Raw genomic sequence first — 20640 nt, 5'->3', positions numbered from 1 at the left:
GTTATATATCTCACTCTATACCTATAGAGATAAAAAAAACACTACAATTGCGGGATAATTAATCTCGGGATTAGTTATACCATAATTTTAACCTAATCAAATATGAGATAAACTCATCTCAAATTTAATCCGGAATTAATTATCCAAATCTATGGTACCAAACGAAAAAACAAAATTATCCGTTAAAAGTCAAATGTCCCAGAACCAAAGCAGTAATGACAATGGAGCTGTCTTTGTGACTTTGTCATCTGTGTCCGTGTATCAGAGGGTGGCAGTTGGAGGAATTAAAACTTATGCCAAATTGGAAAGCAACATGCATTTACGTAGTAGAAGATAACGGTTGAGCTTGAACTGGACCTACCATATGATATTGTGCGAAAAAGTGTGGAACTTTTGCTACTATATAATTGGCTCAAATAGCTTTGCTTCTTGCATATCTAGGGTTTTAGAGTTGAAGTAAAAATGGGTTTATCAGCTCGTTTTCTTGGGTGTTTTCTTTTGATTGTTCTCTTTGTTGATTGTGTGGTGTTTGCTGATGTCAATGGAGCTGAAGATGAGAAGTTCCTCCTTGGACATAAACGTCCAACGTATGGGAAACGTTTTGGACGTGGGATTTATGGTAAGGGTTTTGGAGGTGGAGGTGGATTAGGAGGTGGTGGTGGTCTAGGTGGTGGTGCAGGTGGTGGTTTAGGTGGAGGAGGTGGATTAGGAGGAGGTGGGGGTCTAGGAGGTGGTGGTGGACTAGGTGGAGGAGGTGGACTTGGTGGGGGTGGTGGTTTTGGCGGTGGAGCCGGAGGAGGACTTGGTGGAGGTGGTGGACTTGGTGGCGGTGGTGGAGCTGGTGGTGGAGGAGGCCTAGGTGGAGGTGCTGGAGGTGGTTTTGGCGCAGGTGGAGGTGCTGGAGGTGGTTTAGGTGGAGGTGGAGGCGGAGGCTTTGGTGGTGGTGGAGGTGGTGGTATTGGTGGTGGTGCTGGTGGAGGGTTTGGAGCTGGTGGAGGTGTTGGCGGAGGTGGTGGTTTAGGAGGTGGAGGTGGTGGCGGCTTTGGTGGTGGAGGCGGCATTGGCGGTGGTAAGCATTGATCATCGATCAATACCACCTTCTTGCTTTACATATGTATAAAAGCTAAGAAAGTGATCAAAGATATTATGTACTATAGTTGTTTTGTGAAACTTGTTAAAAAGGAGTGCTACTTAAACAAAAGTTTGCATTTGTATCTTTACATTAAAGTGGTTTTGTTCCTTAAAGTTTCTTTACATCTTGCATGTAAAGCTTGTGGACAATTGTATTATCCAACGATATCAATAAAAATGTGGCTTTCCAAGTGTGTTAGATTATATTCTCTCTTCTAAAAGCTTGTTGGAAAGAAAGAATCACAAAAATACATATAAATGATACAAATATGTGAAAGATATAATAAATCAAGAAGCTGTTCTTTAATTTAGTGAATCAAAATCCAATAAACAAAGAGTCAATCCAAAAGAAACACCCCAAACACAAAGTTACACCCAAAAAAAGAAGAAGGAGAAACTGCAAAAACAACAATCTTGTTAAAAAATCATATACATAAAAATGATACAATAGGAAAGGATAGAATATAACAAGATTTTTTTTTTTTTTTGCAAGAAACCATAATAATAATTATGCCTTAGTTTCGAACAAATAGCCTAGACACGACAAGCAATGTTTCACATACTATGTCCCAATACAAACTTCACTTATAACAACAACAACAATAACAATAATTCGAACTTTAGTACATAAAATTCTAATATCTAAATACATATTCGAACTTTAGGACACGATATTCTAAAAATTGTAGGCTTGCATACAGACAAGGATTGCGGTGCAATAAATGGCTACATATACAAATAAATATAAATTAAATTGGACTACTGGACTCCTCAGTAACTGTTTAAGGTGGATCCTTGTGTTTAATTGATTCAAATTGGGCCGCATTCACTGCTTCTGAACTTCGGGTTTATTTGTAACACCCCATATTATAGACAGAGTTCCACATCGGTAAAACACAAGAGGGATGCTGGGTATATAAGTTAACAAACCTTAGATCCATAGTGACGCAATTTAAACCCGTGAGGGCCTAGGCCCAGAGCGAACAATATCACTAGCGGGCTGGGGTGTTACAGATGATATCAGAGCCAGGTTTGTGTCAGCCTTGCCGATGGTGGGTCAAAGTTCAACTGAGTTTAGGCAAATCCCGGTTAGGCGGGGCAAACCTCAGTGCTGAGTCTAGGCGAATCCCATGCGGTGGGGCAAACCTCAGCGAGGACGCTGAGTCCATAAGAGGGAGTGTATGTAACACCTCAGACTATAGACAGAGTCCCACATCGGCAAAACACAAGAGGGATGCTGGGTATATAAGTTAACAAGTCTTAGACCCTAGTGACGCATTTTAAATCCGTGAGGGCCTAGGCACAAAGCGGACAAAATCACTAGCGGGCTGAGCTGTTACATTATTGGGCTCCAACATTTTCTTATTCTTTTGTTGAAGGTGTACTAATAATGCCAAACTATGCCTTATACAAAGACACACACGGACGTAGCAAATATAATCTGAGTAATTCTGCCTAGAGTCGAACCACAGAGAATTAACCTATTAATTACTTTTGACTGATTTACTAAATTCACCGAATCATTTTCCCCAAACTTTGTAATTCACAATTGATGATATTTCTAACAACTAAAGTCTGAAAATAATTAACAGCTGAAAATTAACTATGCTTGATGTGTAAACAGTTGGAATAAGGTCTAAGGTAATGGTTTCCCCCGTTGGTGATTTCCTTGGTTATACGTTTCTTATAGTGATGCCTTAGTTGTCTCTATCAATCAAGAACTCTCCGGCTATCATAAATCTCTCTCAAGCAATTATGATAATTTAGTAGACGCACTCTCTCAAGCTACGCTAGCTAGATTCACATTACCATTCTTTTAGATTGGACCCGAGGTATCGTTATCTCTAATCCAATCTCTAAACCCTCGGTTATGACTCTCGTCTATACTGCGGGAGTGATGTTATTCCAACAACTACCTAAATATGCACTCTCTCTCTCTCTCAAGAAGATACATAATAAATAGGAACGGATAATTGAGGGTCCTTTCAACTAACCACAATCAAAACGTAGATGAACAAATAGAGATTAACAACCAATTCAAACTATATTAATATAACAACCAAGTCATCCCTCAACGGGTTTCACCAAAACCTTAGATTAAAGTATTTAGCTACTCATGACAACGTAAAAATAAACTACGAAAATATTCATAATGGAAAATTGCAAGAAAAAATAAAAGAGAATAAGAACTATGATGTTTTGGGTGATCTCTCACACGTGTTCTTCTTGCAAAAGAAATCTCAAAATAAGCCTTCCTTCTCTTGGTCAAGTTTCCTACATCTTATAAGGGTTTTACAAAAGTTTTCCCGAATTGACACTTTGGCTCCTTAAATTTCTGGACTGTGAACATGCCGCCGTGGCGTCGACCGCGGCGCTGACCGCGGAGAACACTGACTCCAACCACGGCGCGGACCGCGGTGGCAACCGCGGTGAGTATGATGGGCCATTTGTCTCCGCGTTCTTCTCTTTTTGCTCTTTTGTGTTTGGGTACTTCTTGAGTGGGTGTTTTCTTTACGTTATTGCCTCTAAGCACTTCATGTTGCTTCCTCACATCTTATATTCCCTGCGAAACCAAATAGCATTAATTAAAGCATTTTATTGGCAACTTACATTATAAAACAACAACAAAGCATGGACAATTATGGTGTATATAACAACTATATAGCCTATTATCATGTACCCTTCCTCTTGCCTCACTGATCTTCGAGTTATTTTACTTTTACATTAGTTATCACATGGACTCAGAAGCGGATGCAGTGTTGTAGTACTTGGTTCATCTGAACATTCGCTTTACATCTAAAAATTAATTTGAATTGTAACAAATAGTACCTCTGAGCTCATAATTTTAAAAATACATTTCAATGCTAATTAGTGTCACACCTCCTTTTTTCCGAGGGGATATGTAGTTTTTTCAATTAAAGTAACATTAATCGAAATAGAATTATTTATTCAATTTCAGAGTCGCCACTTGGAATAATTATGGCTTCCCAAGTCACCGGTTTATTTTAAAATTCCAAATCGAAAAAATTTGACTCTGTTTTAAAGTTTACGAAAACCAAAAGACCGGGTAAGGAGTTCTGTTAACCCAGGAGAAGGTGTTAGGCATTCTCGGGTTCCGTAATTTTTAGCACGGTCGCTCAACTGTTGATAATTAGCCTAATTATCTAATTTATTACACATTTAAAACTCATTTTGCATTTTTATCTTCTAACCGCTTTCATTTAATTTGATCACCTCTTAGTGTTTATGAAATTTATTTGAACAAGTCGCGATGTCGCGCACTCGTTGTTTTTTGTGTACATTGCAAATCGCGTCACGTGAAACGCACCCGCGACTTACAACATGTTTATTTTATTATTATTTGAAGTTGAGGTCAAGTCGCATGAAATGCACACTTGAATTGGACTTGCGTATCGTGACCATGCCATGGGAACCGTACTCATAATCACGATGATTTATTACCTATCACGCCTAAAGCAAGTTACTATGTTTAAAATTATTTATTTTCCTAAGGTTTGAGGTTACATGGGGAGGTCTAGAATTATAGATTTATTTGTCGACAAGGTGACCAAGCTAAATTCGAGCTATTGGCGAGTTAATACTTCACTGGTCATCTAAATTTATTTATATGTTTGATTACGTTTGGGGCAACTCAATTTCAAGAGAAGATAGTCAATCAATAATGAAAAGGAAATCTAACAACGTGAACAACATTTACATCATTGCTTATTGGATTCTGATGGGTCATATAAGAGGAGTAAACGGGCCTATGTAGTAAGCCCAAACTCTTCCAAAATTTGGATTAATAAAGCTTGCATGCAAAAAAAGGGGGGTGACACAGTTACCCACAAAAATAAAATTATTTATCCTTGTCTATTCATTTATTTTTTTACCCATAAACTAATTACATTTCCTACCCATAGTAGTTTTTGTGGGGAATTTTTTCTTTATTCTCCAATTCTTTTTTATTTCTATGCTTCTTTTCTTTTCTTTTTCTTTTCTCCTTTTCTTCTTAATTTTTTCTTTTTTCCTTTTGTAATTTCATTTAACTTCTTTTTTTATATTCTTTTTCTTTTTATAGTCTAATTTTATTTACCGTTTTCACTATTTTTTATAATTATTTTATAATATTACTAAAGAAAAATTAAATTGTGTACTAATTAAATGTAGCTAATACAACCAAAAAATATTAACCAACATATGATACCAGTATAGTATATAGATATACCAACAAGGTATACAATTATATGTAAAGAGTTAAAAAAATTTTAATTCAATTATTAAACTGAAATAATATCAGTTGTCAATAAAAGTTTCAAAAAATTCTAAAAAGATCTAATTGTAAGAGTATATCATTATATTATATATATATATATATATATATATATATATATATATATATATATATATATATATATTTGCATTTTCAATTTTCCCCTCACGCTGGGTAAAAGCTTAAAGCAAATTAAAAGGGAAAAAGCAAGTGAATTTACGGGTAATAAGTATACTATTATAGTATATTGTATACTATTACAATATACTGTTACAGTATATTTCATATTATTACAGTATACTATAACAATATATTGTATACTATAATAATATACCGATGAAGTATAACTATATACTCCGATAGTGTATTGTATACCATAGTGGTATACTATATAGCTATCATCCTTGCATTAGTAGAATGTTGACATTACTCCGTAGAAAAAAAAAATCAAAAATTGAAGGACTTATGTGGAATAAGCATATAGGACTTTAGTAATAATCCACAGTGAAGGAAAAAAGAAACTGATGTTCAATATTGCTGGAAAGTTCTTGCTTACAACCCTCCTACGTCGGATAGTCTCATCTTGATTTGTGTTTGAATTTTAGAAATAGAAAATTTGTTAATAAAGAGTGTTTTACCTTTTCTAATGGATTTACTTAACCGCAAATACAATTTACTAGATTGAATAAGTTTCAAACACTGAATGATTAAAAATATTGAATCCTCCCTTAACTTTTCTCTTTCACACACTGTGGGTTAGGTCGTTTACCAATGCGATGTTAGTAGCAACATGGAGTTGCATATTTTGTCGTTCCAAAATATTGTATCCATACGTGTTTATACAAACCATACGCCATAATTCACTAGTTCTACCTCCTAACTTCAATATCAAGCTATCATTAGATGAGTACGTTCCAGCAGCTTCCAAGGTAATCACAAGATTCACATATCCAACTAATCAACTGAAGATTAGAGCTGTGTGGCATGGCTTTGACTTACCCAACTAGTTGCTATGACAGGCTTATCGAGTGAGTTAATCACATGGATAGCATAATTACAATCAATTCAAGTGAGCAAAGGATTCTGGCTTTCATCATTCACAGCACCAAACAAGCAGAAACAAACCATGCATAATGAAGTTAACTAAATTTCGATCTACTAATTGACAGACTAATCACAAGAGAATCAGCATATGAATACAATAAAAGATCAGGATTTCATGGAAGAAATAGAGAAATTAGTTCATTTATACCAAAAACAACAACTCAAGTTTACAAATGAGTACCTGATTATTGCAAGATAGACAAAATAGAAAATAGATCTCTCAAGTTGAAAAGTGCAGCAAGAAAACACAGCTTAAACAGTAACAACAAATAACAGTAGAAAATAACACATAAAAGCTTCAATCTTCAACCCAGAAATCCTTGGAAAAATCCAGTAACACAGAAAATTAAAGCAGCAGAAGACCAAGGTGGTTCCTAAATCTTCATTTTTGTCTTTTGTATTAAAATGGGCTCTCAGAGTGTGTTTTTGGAGAGAAGATCAGTATGAGAGTAAAATGGAAAAATCTCCAGTGAATTCTGTGAGTGTCTTTCGTGTGTAGGCTCTTTTTTAGAAGAATGCTGAGTGTCATGTGCACAAAAGAGAGGGAAATGTACCCTCCTTAAAATTCAGGAAAAGAGCATCTTTCAAAGCCCCCTTAACTTTTATTTTTTAACCCTTTTTAATCCAGATTTGACCTAAACTCTTTATCTTGTTGCATTTTAGACCCTATCTCTAGAACCTTCTCAAGCATAATATTCTTTCAATTTCAATTCCTAAACTACCCCGAAAGATCCTTGTATTTACCCTCCTTTCGCTTAACCTTTTCTTTACCCAAAATTGCTGCCTTCTTTCTTAACATCATTAATCAGGAATTAACTAAACTTAAACTAGCAACAAGCTAACAAACACACCTAAATATGAATTGACAGCTAATCGTCATTTTGAACAAATATGCAATTTGAAACTATAGCAACAAACTGTCCAAACCTCAGATTCAAGAACTAAGAATTAAATAACAATTAAACAAGGAACCATTAATTCAAGGAATGAAAAGTGTCACGACCCAATTCTATCATAGGTCGTGATAGCGTCCAACACCATTGCTAGGCAAGCCAACACTGATCAAACTATTGATTTCCCATCTTATAAATTACTAAGTGGATAAAAATTCTTCATTTGCTAAAAGATATAGAAATTTACAAATGAAGCCAAGTTAAAAGGAAGCAACGAATACAACCCTAATCATGTATACAATACCAAAATCATAAGTCTACTAGTGCGTGTGCCAAGACCTAGTGTCATAAGTATGTGGAAAATCCAGCAAAATGTACAAAAGAACACTAGGCTACTGTCTGGAAGAAAATAGACAGAAAAGTAAAGCATAAAGAAGACTCCAACTGCTGCAAAACGGCTTAGAAGGCAGCTCATCGTGAAGTCTCGAAAGGGGGATCAAATCTACCCGCCTGACTGGTGACCACATGCATCTGCCTCAAATCCTGTACAATTAAGTACAAAAGTGTAGCTTGAGTACATAAAAATATGTATTCAGTAAGTATCTAGTTTAACCTCGAAGAAGTAGTGACGAAGGGTGAACTACTTACTAAGGCCAACAATATAATAATATAAAATTTCTAATTTAAGCATAATATATAGAGATAACAATAAGCTCAAAACAAGAAAGAAAAATAACTGAACAATCCTTTCATTATATTTAAGAACTCAAAGCACTTATTTCATTTAGCAAGTGATCTCTCAACAACAAATTTATACAAGTTATAAAAAGTTTTCAATTTTATTATCACACACGAATACCACCGAGGACGTTCGGCCCGATCCAACATAAAATTAAACTGTGCACTGTCGAGGGTCGAACGACGCGAACCATAGATACATCTATATTAACCTGCCGAGGCAAATAGCTCGCTCCCATGAGAGTAGTGAAAATAGTCACCCCGCTTGCGGAATATACTTGCGACGCGGTTAAATGTAAATATAACGTAATTTTTCTCAATTCTTTTTTAAAAATAAGATTACTTGAAACCTTTGAAATCTTAAAATTCTCAACTTAGTTCCATTCAATGCAAATCAACAAATATGATCAGGTAACGGTGTCCTCAAAGCATGGTGTAAGCCTAAACACTACCCGGACATAACAGGAATAGTAGCTACATACGAACTCTCGTCACTTCGTGCGTACGTAGCCCCCACAATTAATCACATATTAATTAAGTTCACCTATGAGGAAATTTTCCTCTTACAAGGTTAGAAAGAGACTTACCTCATCCCAAGGCCTACTTCCAAACTCAAGAATGCGCTCAAACCCTCAAATCTGAGACGAACAATCTAAAACTATTCAAATAATGTAAAAACTAATCAATATATGCTCAAGAGTTCAGATTCTAACTATTAAGGAAATGTCTAAATGCAAGATTTCTAAAATTCACCATCGGGCCCATATGCCCGGATTCCGAAAATTTCAAAGAAAGTTCTTACCCATAACCTTAGGAACATAATCTATAATTTTCACTAAGTTTCATAATCATTTTCGTGGTAGAATCTCATTTTTATCAAAACCCTAGGTTTTTATAAACCCACGATTTCCACTAACTTACATGTTATAATCTACCCATAAACTATGTATTTAACTTACATTAGGTAGAAATTAGTTACCTCCACAAACTAGGTGAAAATCCCTCTCAAGAAGCTCCAATATCGCCCAAGGAGTGAGTGAAATGTGTAAAAATTGGTCTAAGTCCCGTATTAAATGAACCTCACTGCCTCCATCTTTTACGCACCTGTGGTACCTTGGCCGCACCTGCGGAGAAGCCACCGCAAGTGTGCATTTTCCCCTACTGGCCAAACTCTGCACCTGCGAGCTCAAGGGACCGCATTTGTGCCCATGCCCGCACCTGCGACCACTTGGACCGCAGGTGCACCAAAACGTCCGCACCTGCGATGCCCGGGGCTGTCCTCTTTTATTCGCTTCTGCGGCTTGTGGCTCGCACCTGTGGCTTGCCAAGCGCAGGTGCGATTATGACAGAACTGGTTGCTCCAAGTTTCCAACTTGGTCCGCTTCACGACTCAAAATCCGTTAAAGGTCGTGATGGCGCCGGACACCGCTGTCAGGCAAGTCAACACCAAATAGTTAATTAAATTCTCATTTTTATATTTGTGAGATCATAAATTTCCTTCAACTTAACTAGTAAAAGATAAATTTTACAGAATAATAATAATATTTTCCAGTTTCAATACTGAATATCCCATAATCAGCCGAAAACCCGGTGTCACAAGTGCATGAGCATTTACTAGGAATTAAAATAAAATATAATAACTGTCCGGAATATAAATTTGGATAGAAAAGAAAAATACAAGTACTCTGAAGGAGACTCTGCTAGCTGCGGATTATCTCATAAGATGCAGCTCACCTAAGTCCCCATATCAACTACGCCGCTATGCCCACAAGGCCACTAGACGTATATGTGTCTGTACAACAAAATGTACAGCAAGTATAGTATGAGTATGAAAACAACGCAGTAAATATCCAGTCTAATCTCGAAGAAGTAGTGACGAGATGTCGACTTCGACACTTACTATGGCGAACAATAATATACCGATAATATGATAAATTATGAATTTCTTTAAGGCGATTGTAAACTCAATACATGAAGCAGGTAAACAATTCTTTTGTTAATAGGAGATTTTCAAATTTATTTTCATCTTTTAACAATTTATATCTCCGGCCAATGAGGCCACATCAATTATCAAAAATTCCAAAACAGTCAATTAAGTCATGCGCAAATCATGCCGAGATCGTACGGCTTGATCCAACATAATATTTAAACTGTGCACTGCCGAGGGTCGAACGACGCGAATCATAGATGCATCTATTTACCCTGCTTGCGAATCATACATGCGACGCGATCAAATATAAATTTAGGGAATTACCCCGCTCGCGGATCATACATGCGACACGGTCAAATATAAATTTAAGGAGTTTCCTCGCTCGCGGATCATACTTGCGATGGGGTCAAATATAAATTTATAATTAAATCATAACCCTTTATTGATTCTTTTTAAAATAAAGACTATTCAACTTGAAACTTTTAAATCCGTAAAAATCCTCAACTTAGTTCCATTTGATACAATTAACAAATATAATCAAGTAACGGTGTACACAAAGCATGGTGTAAACCTAAAACTACCCTGACATAAACAGGAATAGTAGCTATGTACGGACTCTCGTCACCTCGTGCGTATGTAGGCCCCACAAATAGAGCTACAAATCGAATCATTTCACCTATGGGATAAATTTCCTCTTACAAGGTTAGAAAGGAGACTTACCTCGCTCCGAAGTTCCATAATCGGCTCCAACATCGCTCTAACACCTCAAACCGGTGTCCGTCACTCCAAAACTATACAAGCAATGTGAAAAAAATAAAATATACTCAATTATTCGTAATATATCAATTTGTAATAACTCCCAACTCCGCTCGAAAAGTCAATAAAGTCAACCCTCGGGCCCACGTTCGCGTATTTCAAAAATTATTGAAAATAAATATTACCCATAACTCATATGGTCTATATCCGAAAATTCATCCAATTTCGTCCATGAATTGACCCTCAAATCAAGGATTTACCATTTTTCAACTTTGGGGCACAAAATCCCAATTTCTACAATCCAAACACGGATAAAAATAGAAACCAACAGAAATAATCATAGAAAAATATCAAAATAAAGATCAGATATTTACCCCTTGTTGAAACGAGAACAACGCCAAGAAAATCACCTCAATTGGAGCTCTAGAACTCAAGATATACCCAAAATACTAAAATTTTCGGTTTAAAACATTGTCGAGGTGATTTTTCTTCATCGCCTTCGCAGGAGACTTTCGCGTTCGCAAAGAGCAATTTTTCGCATTGATGGTCAACCCAGAAATCCTTCTTTGCATTCGCGTAACCTCTCTCGCGTTCGCGAATCATAAATCTTCGCACGAGAAACCAACAATTTTGTCCAACACGGAAATGGGCATAACTCTCTTATACGATATCGAAATTCGACGATTCTTATTTCTATGGATCCATAATTACGATACAGATCTAATGGTTTAATCCAATCCCAAATCAAAGGTCGTTTGCTCAATATAGTTCCCTTTATGACCAAAGAAACGGCGCCGAAACATCAAATAAGAGCGCGATACAACCCAAACACCTCCGAAACACACCCGAGGTCCCCGTGTCCCCGTCCAATAATATAAACCAGTCACATAACATAAAACGGACCTGCTCGAGGCCTCAAATCACATCAAACAACATCAAAATCATGAATCTCGTCCCAATTCAAGCTTAATGAACTTTAGAACTTCCAACTTCCACATTCGATGTCGAACCCTATCAAATCACGTCCGATTGACCTCAAATTTTGCACACAAGTCACATTTGACATTACGGACCTAATCCAACTTTTGAAATCAAAATCTGACCTAGACATCAGAAAGTCCACTTCCGGTCAAACTCCTCAAAAACTTTCAAATTTCTAACTTTCACCAAATGACCCCAAAATGACCTACGGACCTCCGAATCCACTTCCGGGCACGCTCCCAATACCAGAATCACCATACGGATCTATTCCTAGACTCGAAATCCCAAACGAACATCGATAATATTGAAATTCACTTCAACCCAAATTTATGAAATTCTTCCAAAATGCTAACTTCCACAAAAGGTGTCGAAATGCTCCGGGGTCATCCAAAACCCGATCCAGACATACACCCAAGTCCAAAATTATCATACAAACCTGTTGGAACCTTCAAATTCTGATTCCGAGGTCATTTACTCAAAATCCAACCTTAGTCAGAATCTTCCAACTTAAAGCTTCCGAAATGAGAATTCTCTTTCTAAATCTACTTCAAACTTCTCAAATATCAATTCCGACCACCTGAACAAGTCGTAATACCTGAAGTATAGTTGCTCGTGGCCTTAAACTACCAAACGACATGCTAGATCTCAAAATGACCGGTTGGGTCGTTACATTTTCTCCCACTTAAACATACTTTTGTCCTCGAACATGCTAAGGACTGCTCTGGAGTTGTCTGAAATCACTGTTTAACACCTCGTGCACCTACTCGTGCTATCAAAACTCAATTGAGCACATTAGCTCAAGCTAATATGAAGATATTCCCTACTACTTAACCAAATTGGCTTTAGAGCCCAATTCCAACATCCGGAATTCTCTGCTAGGCTCGCTTCCATCATACGAACACCATATCAGTCTCTATGCGATGCACCAATACATGATTGTATACCTTTGCTGAATCCAAAGTATGCACTGCATAACTTACATGACCATAATAACATCCTCTGATAACAATAGCCGAAATTTCACGAATCCGATGCTCGCAACGCACCTCATGACATATATAAGTCTTGTTTCAACTCTGGCAATACCGCCACGATGGAAGAGATATGTAGAAATTCATTGTTACATCCCGTACCTTAATGTTAGGATTCGTCGAAGTAATAACATATGTGTTGGAAGGGATTAAGGTTATACATGAAGATATGGATGTAAGACCCTATAAGTTTGAAGAATTTCGGAACTACTATATATTGGTTTGATATGTATTTTCTTTAAAGTAAACCATTTTTGGCAAAAGTTGATAGATATGATTTTATATGGTTGTGATAAATTTTAAATTATATACATGACATGTGGGAGTTTATAAATGAGGTTTTATTTATTATAAGAGTAGATAGTATTTTATCATAAGAAAAGTTATCATTTTTACGTTTTGAGAATTTATAGTACAAAAAAAATTTCTTTATTGTAAAGATAAAAAATATTTTCTCACAAGAAAAGAAGGTTATTTTTTACCATTTTAAGAATTAAGTGTACGAAAATTTGTACTCTTTATATGAGATTAGAAAAATTAGAAGTTGAGAAAATATACGTATTTTTACATGGATGTTTTAATGAAATAATAGTATGTATTGATTTTTTATATGGTGCCATGCTTTATTAATATTTTAATATTTAATAATAGTACTTTAGGGTGAGGACAAGACTATTTCTGAGATTATAAGTATTTACGATATTACAAACAAGTGATAAGTAAATTCATGGAGGTGAGAGGGTAAGCAAATCAGAGAAAATGAGTTTCGTTGAACTTTAACAATTTGGAATAAAATACGATCCAAACTATAATACCTCGTATTTATGGGCTAATAATATACCACATGACTATATTAGTATGATATATAAAGTGTATTAATAATAAGTAAAATTTTAAGCAATTTGAGACAATTCTTAATTATGAGGATAATTGGTTAGTTACCGGGTAGCGGAATACTATCTAATTAATTAATTAGTGTAATTGAGTAATGTTGGATAGTCTCAAACGTGGCAGTTAGCCACAATAAAAAATGGTGACTCATGGTCACGTGTTTGATTCTGGTCATACAAACTACTTTAACACTATTGTTACGACCCAAAAATCCCTCCGTAGGAGTCATAATGGCACCTAGTCTCTAAACTAGGTAAGCCTAACATAAACTGAAATAACATTGATATTTGCCAATTTTAAATTCAATAACTCTTAACAATTTAAAATTTCCAAAACCGGTGGTACAAGTCACGAGCCTTTCTAAGAGTAGTTATACAAAATAAATACATCACTGCTCCGAAACAAAAGGAACAAATGAAAATAAGTACAAATGAAGGTGACTCCAAAGCCTGCGAACGCTATAGCAGATTTACCTTGAGTCTCCACAACAACAATCCGCAAAGCCACTAACGATCACTTATATGGATTGTACACAAAAATGTACAGAAGTGTAGTATGATCACACCACGGCAGTGCCCCGTAAGTATCAAGACTAACCTCGGTGGAGTAGTGACGAGGACCAGTCAGGACACCTACTGGTCAAATGAAATGAACAGGATATGATATTAAAACATCAATATAAAGATAACGAAGTAATATCAACCGCGGAGAGAAAATCCAAGTACAAACAGTATAATCAACAAAGGGAGAACGCGGATAGTAACAAACAGAAATCAAGTAAATCAGATAACCCAAGCATTTCAGCACTGATGTAATAGAGACGGAGAAAAGTAAGAATGTATCCAATTAAAGAAAACAATGTCAACTCAATCAATCATATCATGTTTAATACACCACCCCGACCATTTTAATCCTCGATTTCTCATATCATAATCTCAACTTTCGAACTTTCAGCACATATGGCACCTCGTGCCTACATATTTTCCATCTCACTCTTAGAAACAAAATCCACATGATATACAATACAAAATGTCCTTACAAATGCACTTTAGATGTTCAAGAAGTCCTATTTACATAATATAAATTAAATTTCAATTTCTAAATAAGTTTGGAAAATCGGCGAGAAAAGATGAAGTTATTTTTAGAAATCATTCGAGTAAGAAAGTATCCCTTTCAATTTAAAATACAACATCGGAAGAATTATTACCTTTAACAGGGGAGTTGATAATTTAAAACTTAGTAGAAATTTCTTTTTAAGAAAAATACAACCTCAGACGATTTAAGGGGATATAATTGAGAAACTAATTGAATTAAGGATGTAACAATTATTGAAGTTTAAAGTATTGGAACGTATAAATAAATATATATAAATACGGTGAGGTATTGAAAACATTGTGGGTTCTAACGCAAGGATCACAACAATAAAGGAATTAAACAGTTTAAACATTTGAATTGATAACAACAAATAAACACAACAGCAGAAAGTGCACGACATCACCCTTCGTGCTTTACTCTCGTTCTCACCATAAGAATCAATATTCACTTTTATTCTTTCTTGTTGCGGCGTGCAACCCGATCCCAATCATATATTACTGTTGTGGCGTGCAACCCGATCCAAAACATATAATATTGTTGCGGCGTGCAACCCGATCCATATAATATTGTTGCGGCATGCAACCCGATCCATATAATATTGTTGCAGCGAGCAGCTCGATCCAAATCATATAATGATGTTGCGGTGTGCAACCCGATCCATATAATATTGTTGCACCGTACAACCCGATCCATATAATATTGTTGCGGCATGCAATCCGATCCATATAATATTATTGCGGCGTGCAACTCGATCCTAAAATACAAATCAACACCAATCACGAAAGAATCCAGGCAAGAGAATAATAAGGAAACAACAATATCCCAGGAAGGGAGTCAACAACAAGAATAAACACGTAATAAGCACCAAACTTGTACCAACAATGTACTTCACAATGAAACCTCAACTACACAACAAGACATAATAAGCACGTGATAACTATACCGGTAACCACAACAATTGGACATGTAACCTATTTGCATGAAGTCATAGAGGAACTCATAACCAAGAAGTATCAAAACAATAAGGAAGACAGTCACTTCAATTAAGGCAATTTATGGTCAATGTAACACGTAAGAATTAGAGGAAAGCTAACAACGTCATAGGGAGCATAAAGAGGCAATTTAAGCAACTAGGAAACCCAATCATAACAGGATACTTTCCACATAAGGATCTAAGAACCCTAGAGGCAAATTTCCCACAAATAAGTCTGAGCACACACTCATCACCTCGCATGCATGGACTAAAATTAGCATAGAAGACTCAACTTCTACGGGAGAGTCCCCTACACAAGGTTAAGCAAGATACTTACCTTTTTGAAGTTAGGCCAATATTCCAAAATAGCCTTCTTGCTTGAATTGACCTTAAAACGGCTCAAATCTAGCCAAATTAACTGTAGAACTTCATTAAAATACATTAGAAATAATTCCAAATAATAAAATGTCGACTTGAAATTCGCATTAAAAAGTCAACCAAAAGTCAACTCCCCGGGCTCGCACCTCGGAACCCGACAAAATTTAAAAAAACCGAATACCCATTCCGATACGAGTTCATCCATACAAAAATTATCCAATTCCGATACCATTTGGTCCTTCAAATCATCATTTTACATTTTTGAAAGATTTTACATTTTTTTCCAAATTCCATCCTAGATCATGAATCAAATCATGAATTTAATGATAGATTCATGTATTCTAGCCAAATCCGAGTTAGAATCACTTACCTCGATGAATTTCTTGAAAACCCTTCGAAATATCTCCTCAAACCGAGCTCCCTAGGTCAAAATATGAAATAAAACCCCCAAACCTCGTATTTATAATGTACCTTCCGGATTCCCTCATTGCTGACCGCACAAAAACCAGTGCTGTCCGCGGTGGATTTGATTGCAGTGACAGGCTTTAGTATTTTGGCTATAACTTTCGCTACAGATGTCAAAATACCTACTATAATATGTTTCTGAAAACTAGATTCAAATATCTACAACCTTCATGTTTGAATTATCTCCAAATTCCTTGTAGATCAAAAGATATGAGTTTCCGACGTCGGACCAGCGATCCTGTGAAACTTTGGTGTGCGGCCGCACACCATTTTGTGCGGTCCGCACATCATTTAGTGCGGTTTGCAATCCCCTCTGTGGTAGGCATATTTTTGGTGCACTCCGTACTCCCAAAAGTGCCAAACCCATCTCAGAGTTCCGAAATGCTCGGACTCGCTCAAAATTCACCACGAAACACAAACAAGGCCCCTGGGACCTCAACCAAATGTACCAACACATCTCATAACATCATCAAAATTTAGTCGAGCCTTCGAATTACTCCAAACAAAGCCCAAACACCAAATCCACCTCGGGTTCAAGCCTAAAGACTTAGGAACTTTCAAATTCCACAAACAATGCTGAAATCTATTAAATCAAGTCCGATTGACCCCAAATTTTGCACACAAGTCATAAATGACATAATGGAGCTATTCCAACTTCTTGAGTCGGATTTTGATCTTGATATCAAAAAGTCAACCCCTCGGTCAAACTTCCAAACTGCGTCTTCTCGTTTTCGCCATTTCAAGCCTAATTAAACTACAAACTTCCAAATAATTTTCCAGGCACGCTCCTAAATCCAAAATCACCATACAGAGCTATTGGAATCATCAAAAATCCATTCCAAATTCGTTTACTCATATTTCACCTTCCGGTCAATTTAATTCAACTTAAGCTCTATTCTTGGAGACTAAGTGTCTCAATTTCTTTCAAAAACTTTTCCAAACCCGAACCAATTTAACCGGCAAGTTACATAAGAACAATGAAGCATTAATTTAGCAGTATATGGGAAGACGAGGTTGTACTTATTCAAAACGACCAATCGGGTCGTTACAACTATACATGCATCAACACTCACACTTACCTAGTAGAACATATGGAGAAGAAAATATATCAAACTAACTTTATTTTCTCCTGCAATGCTCTTTAAGTAAGATAACAAAAATGGAGAACTACCCTTTTGAGTCAAACTAATTAACAACGGAAACTTAATTCTCTATTCATTTGTTCTGTTTTCTACCGAAGATTACACCTCTATTCATCAAAGGGGGATACTTTGAATTAAGAAAGATAAAGCTATCACAAGAGACTAAGAGCTTACTCTGGTGCTATGAGGTTTTCAAAATTTAATAAAAGTTGATGATTCCAGTAAAGTATGTTAAGGTCATGATTAGACGGTTTAAGCAAATTTTGATGGTTATGTTACCTTTGCATGAAGAAGTTGTTTTCGCATGTTCAGGGTGGTGTATTTTATGTTTTGACGTCGGCTCAGGTATATTAAGGATATTCCTTCTTTCTTTTGGCATGATCCAAATAACGATACATAAATATAATGCTATTCCATAAGTGGTTCTGCCCTTAGTAGTTAAGGATATCTACATTATTCATTTCTATAAAATGATATTCAAGCATGTCTAAATATATTCCTAAGTCCCTATTGAGGTATATGATTAAAATGTTGAATGAAGTTGTGTATGGTATATGATGGAGAAGTTAATATTTATAATATAGTGATACAAGCACATGCATCTTCATGTATTTACCACCGTGCTATGGCCGGTCGGGAAGTTACCACCGGTTGGGCAGTTACGTATAATTATTTATCGCCGGTTGGGCAGACATGCATATTAATTTACCACCGAGCTACAGCCGGTTGGACAGTTACACATTTACCACCGAGCTACGGCCGGTTGGGGAGTTATACATTTACCATCGAGCTACGGCTGGTTGAGTAGTTACATATTCACCACCGAGCTACGACCGGTTGGGTCAGTTACATATTCACCACCGAGCTACGGCCGGTCGGGCAGTTACCACTGATTAGTTGGGCAGTCATGCATTATACGATATGAATAATAGTCTCAAAGCAAAGCATTATATATACAAGTATGAATATACGGTGGCGCTTCAGAGATGCATGTTGATTCTTATATGTCATTAATTAATGTTGACTTATTGTTATATTTCAGTTCTGCCTTACATACTTAGCGCATTATTTGTACTGACGTCCTTTTGTTGGGGATGCTGCATTCATGCCTGCAGGTATAAATAATCAGTTTGATGAGCCCTCATCGTAGACGAGATTGGCATTCAGTGAAGGATCGGTAAGACTCCACCTCATTCGGAGTGTAGCCGAGTCTATGAGCCATCGTGTCAGAGTTTTACTACATACTTATGGGTCAGCCGGTATCCTATCCCATTTGATGTCAAATAATCTTAGAGGCTTTGTAGACAGAGGTTCATGTTGTACTGTATGTCAGAGGTCTTGACGGCCCATATGTATTAATGTTTTATGAACGATGGTTCATTAATATAATATTTGCCCAATTACAATTGTACATTACGGGTTATGGCGATTTGGCCCATGATAGTTACACAAGGAATGAATGAGTTACAGAGTGGTTCTCTCGGGCCAGTACGACATCGGTGCTAGCTACTAGATTTGAAAGCATGTCTATTCTTCATTGAAAGTTACTGAAATAAACTGTATTTGCATAGCTCGTCACTGCTTCTCAGTTCCTTATTTGTTTTTGTTACTTACTGAGTTGGTAGTACTCACGTTACTCCCTGCACCTTGTGTGCAAATTCAGGTGAGACCGGTAGCAGAGGTCATTAAGTTCATGCACAGTTGACTATCCGAGACATACGAGGTAGCTGCCGGTGTCTGCAGTCCTTGTCTCTTATTCCTTGTTATCTTTTCTTTCTGTTTTTGGTATTTGGAAGACTATTATAAACTTTGGTTCTAGACTTATTGTAGATGATCATGACTTAATGACACCCCGATATTGGGCTATCTTTCCACACTTTTATTTTTGAGTTTAACTCCTATCTTTATAAAATTTCTGTTAAGAAAAAGCTTTGAATTATTTTTTAATGAAATATTGAAGTGTTTTGGAAAGTGTCGGCTTGCCTAGTACCACGATAGGCGCCATCACGACAGGTTAGAGTTTTGGACCATGACAGTCCGATCCTCATCCGATTGACACTCGGGGCCCCTAGGCACCGCCCGATCATACCAACAAGTTTGGAATCATAAAACGGACTCGTTCAAACTCTCGGAATGCCCGAAACAACATTAAAACTAAGAATCACACCCTAAAACCAAATGAATCAAACTTATGAACTTCAAGTTCTTTAATTTACTTCCAATGTGCCGAAACGTACTTATACTACTCGGAATGACACCAAATTTTACATGCAAGTCTTAAATGACAATACAGAACTATTCACGATCTCGAAATTCAATTCGAAACTCGATATCACTAAAACCCGCTCCAAACCAAATTTTAAAGAACTTCAAAAATTTTCAAACACCAACTTTCACTATTAGGCACCAAAACGCTTTCTGGTCATCCAAAACCCTTTCCGGTCATCCAAAACCCAATTCGAGCATACACCCAAGTATGAAATTATCATACGAACCTATTGGGACTGTCAAATTCCAATTCTGAGGTTGTTTACTCAAATTGTTGACCGAAGTCAAACTTGGCCTTTTAAACCAACCTTAAGGAACCAAGTGTTCCGATATCAACCCAAACTCTTCCAAATCCCGAACCAACCATCTCCACAAGTCATAAATCAGTAAAAGCAAGTACGAAAAATCTCATTTAGGGGAACGATATTCTAGAAAACAAAACGACTAATTTGGCCGTTACATTCTCCACCTCTAAAACAAATGTTCATCCTCAAACGAGTTTAGATTCATACCTGAAGTGCTGAATAAGTGTGGATATCTGCTCTGCATGTCCTCCTCGGACTCCCAGGTTGCCTCCTCGACTAGTTGGCC

General features: G+C 36.6%; 1 protein-coding gene across 1 annotated transcript; it reads left to right on the top strand.

Annotated features, from left to right (window-relative positions):
• The first annotated feature begins 462 nt into the window (after window positions 1–462).
• Window positions 463–1080, top strand: LOC104239791 (glycine-rich cell wall structural protein 1-like). Its single transcript, XM_009794508.1, has one exon. It carries the CDS (start codon window positions 463–465, stop codon window positions 1078–1080), a length of 618 nt encoding a protein of 205 aa, XP_009792810.1.
• Window positions 1081–20640: the final 19560 nt, after the last annotated feature.

Source organism: Nicotiana sylvestris, chromosome 10 (genome assembly GCF_000393655.2).
Source record: "Nicotiana sylvestris chromosome 10, ASM39365v2, whole genome shotgun sequence".
Taxonomy (NCBI): domain Eukaryota; kingdom Viridiplantae; phylum Streptophyta; class Magnoliopsida; order Solanales; family Solanaceae; genus Nicotiana; species Nicotiana sylvestris.
Note: the sequence above shows the minus strand (reverse complement) of the source record. Positions and strands in the feature narration are given on the sequence as shown.

Excerpts from the sequence above, each read along its gene's own strand:
- LOC104239791 (XM_009794508.1), top strand. The coding sequence starts at position 463 with ATGGGTTTATCAGCTCGTTTTCTTGGGTGTTTTCTTTTGATTGTTCTC.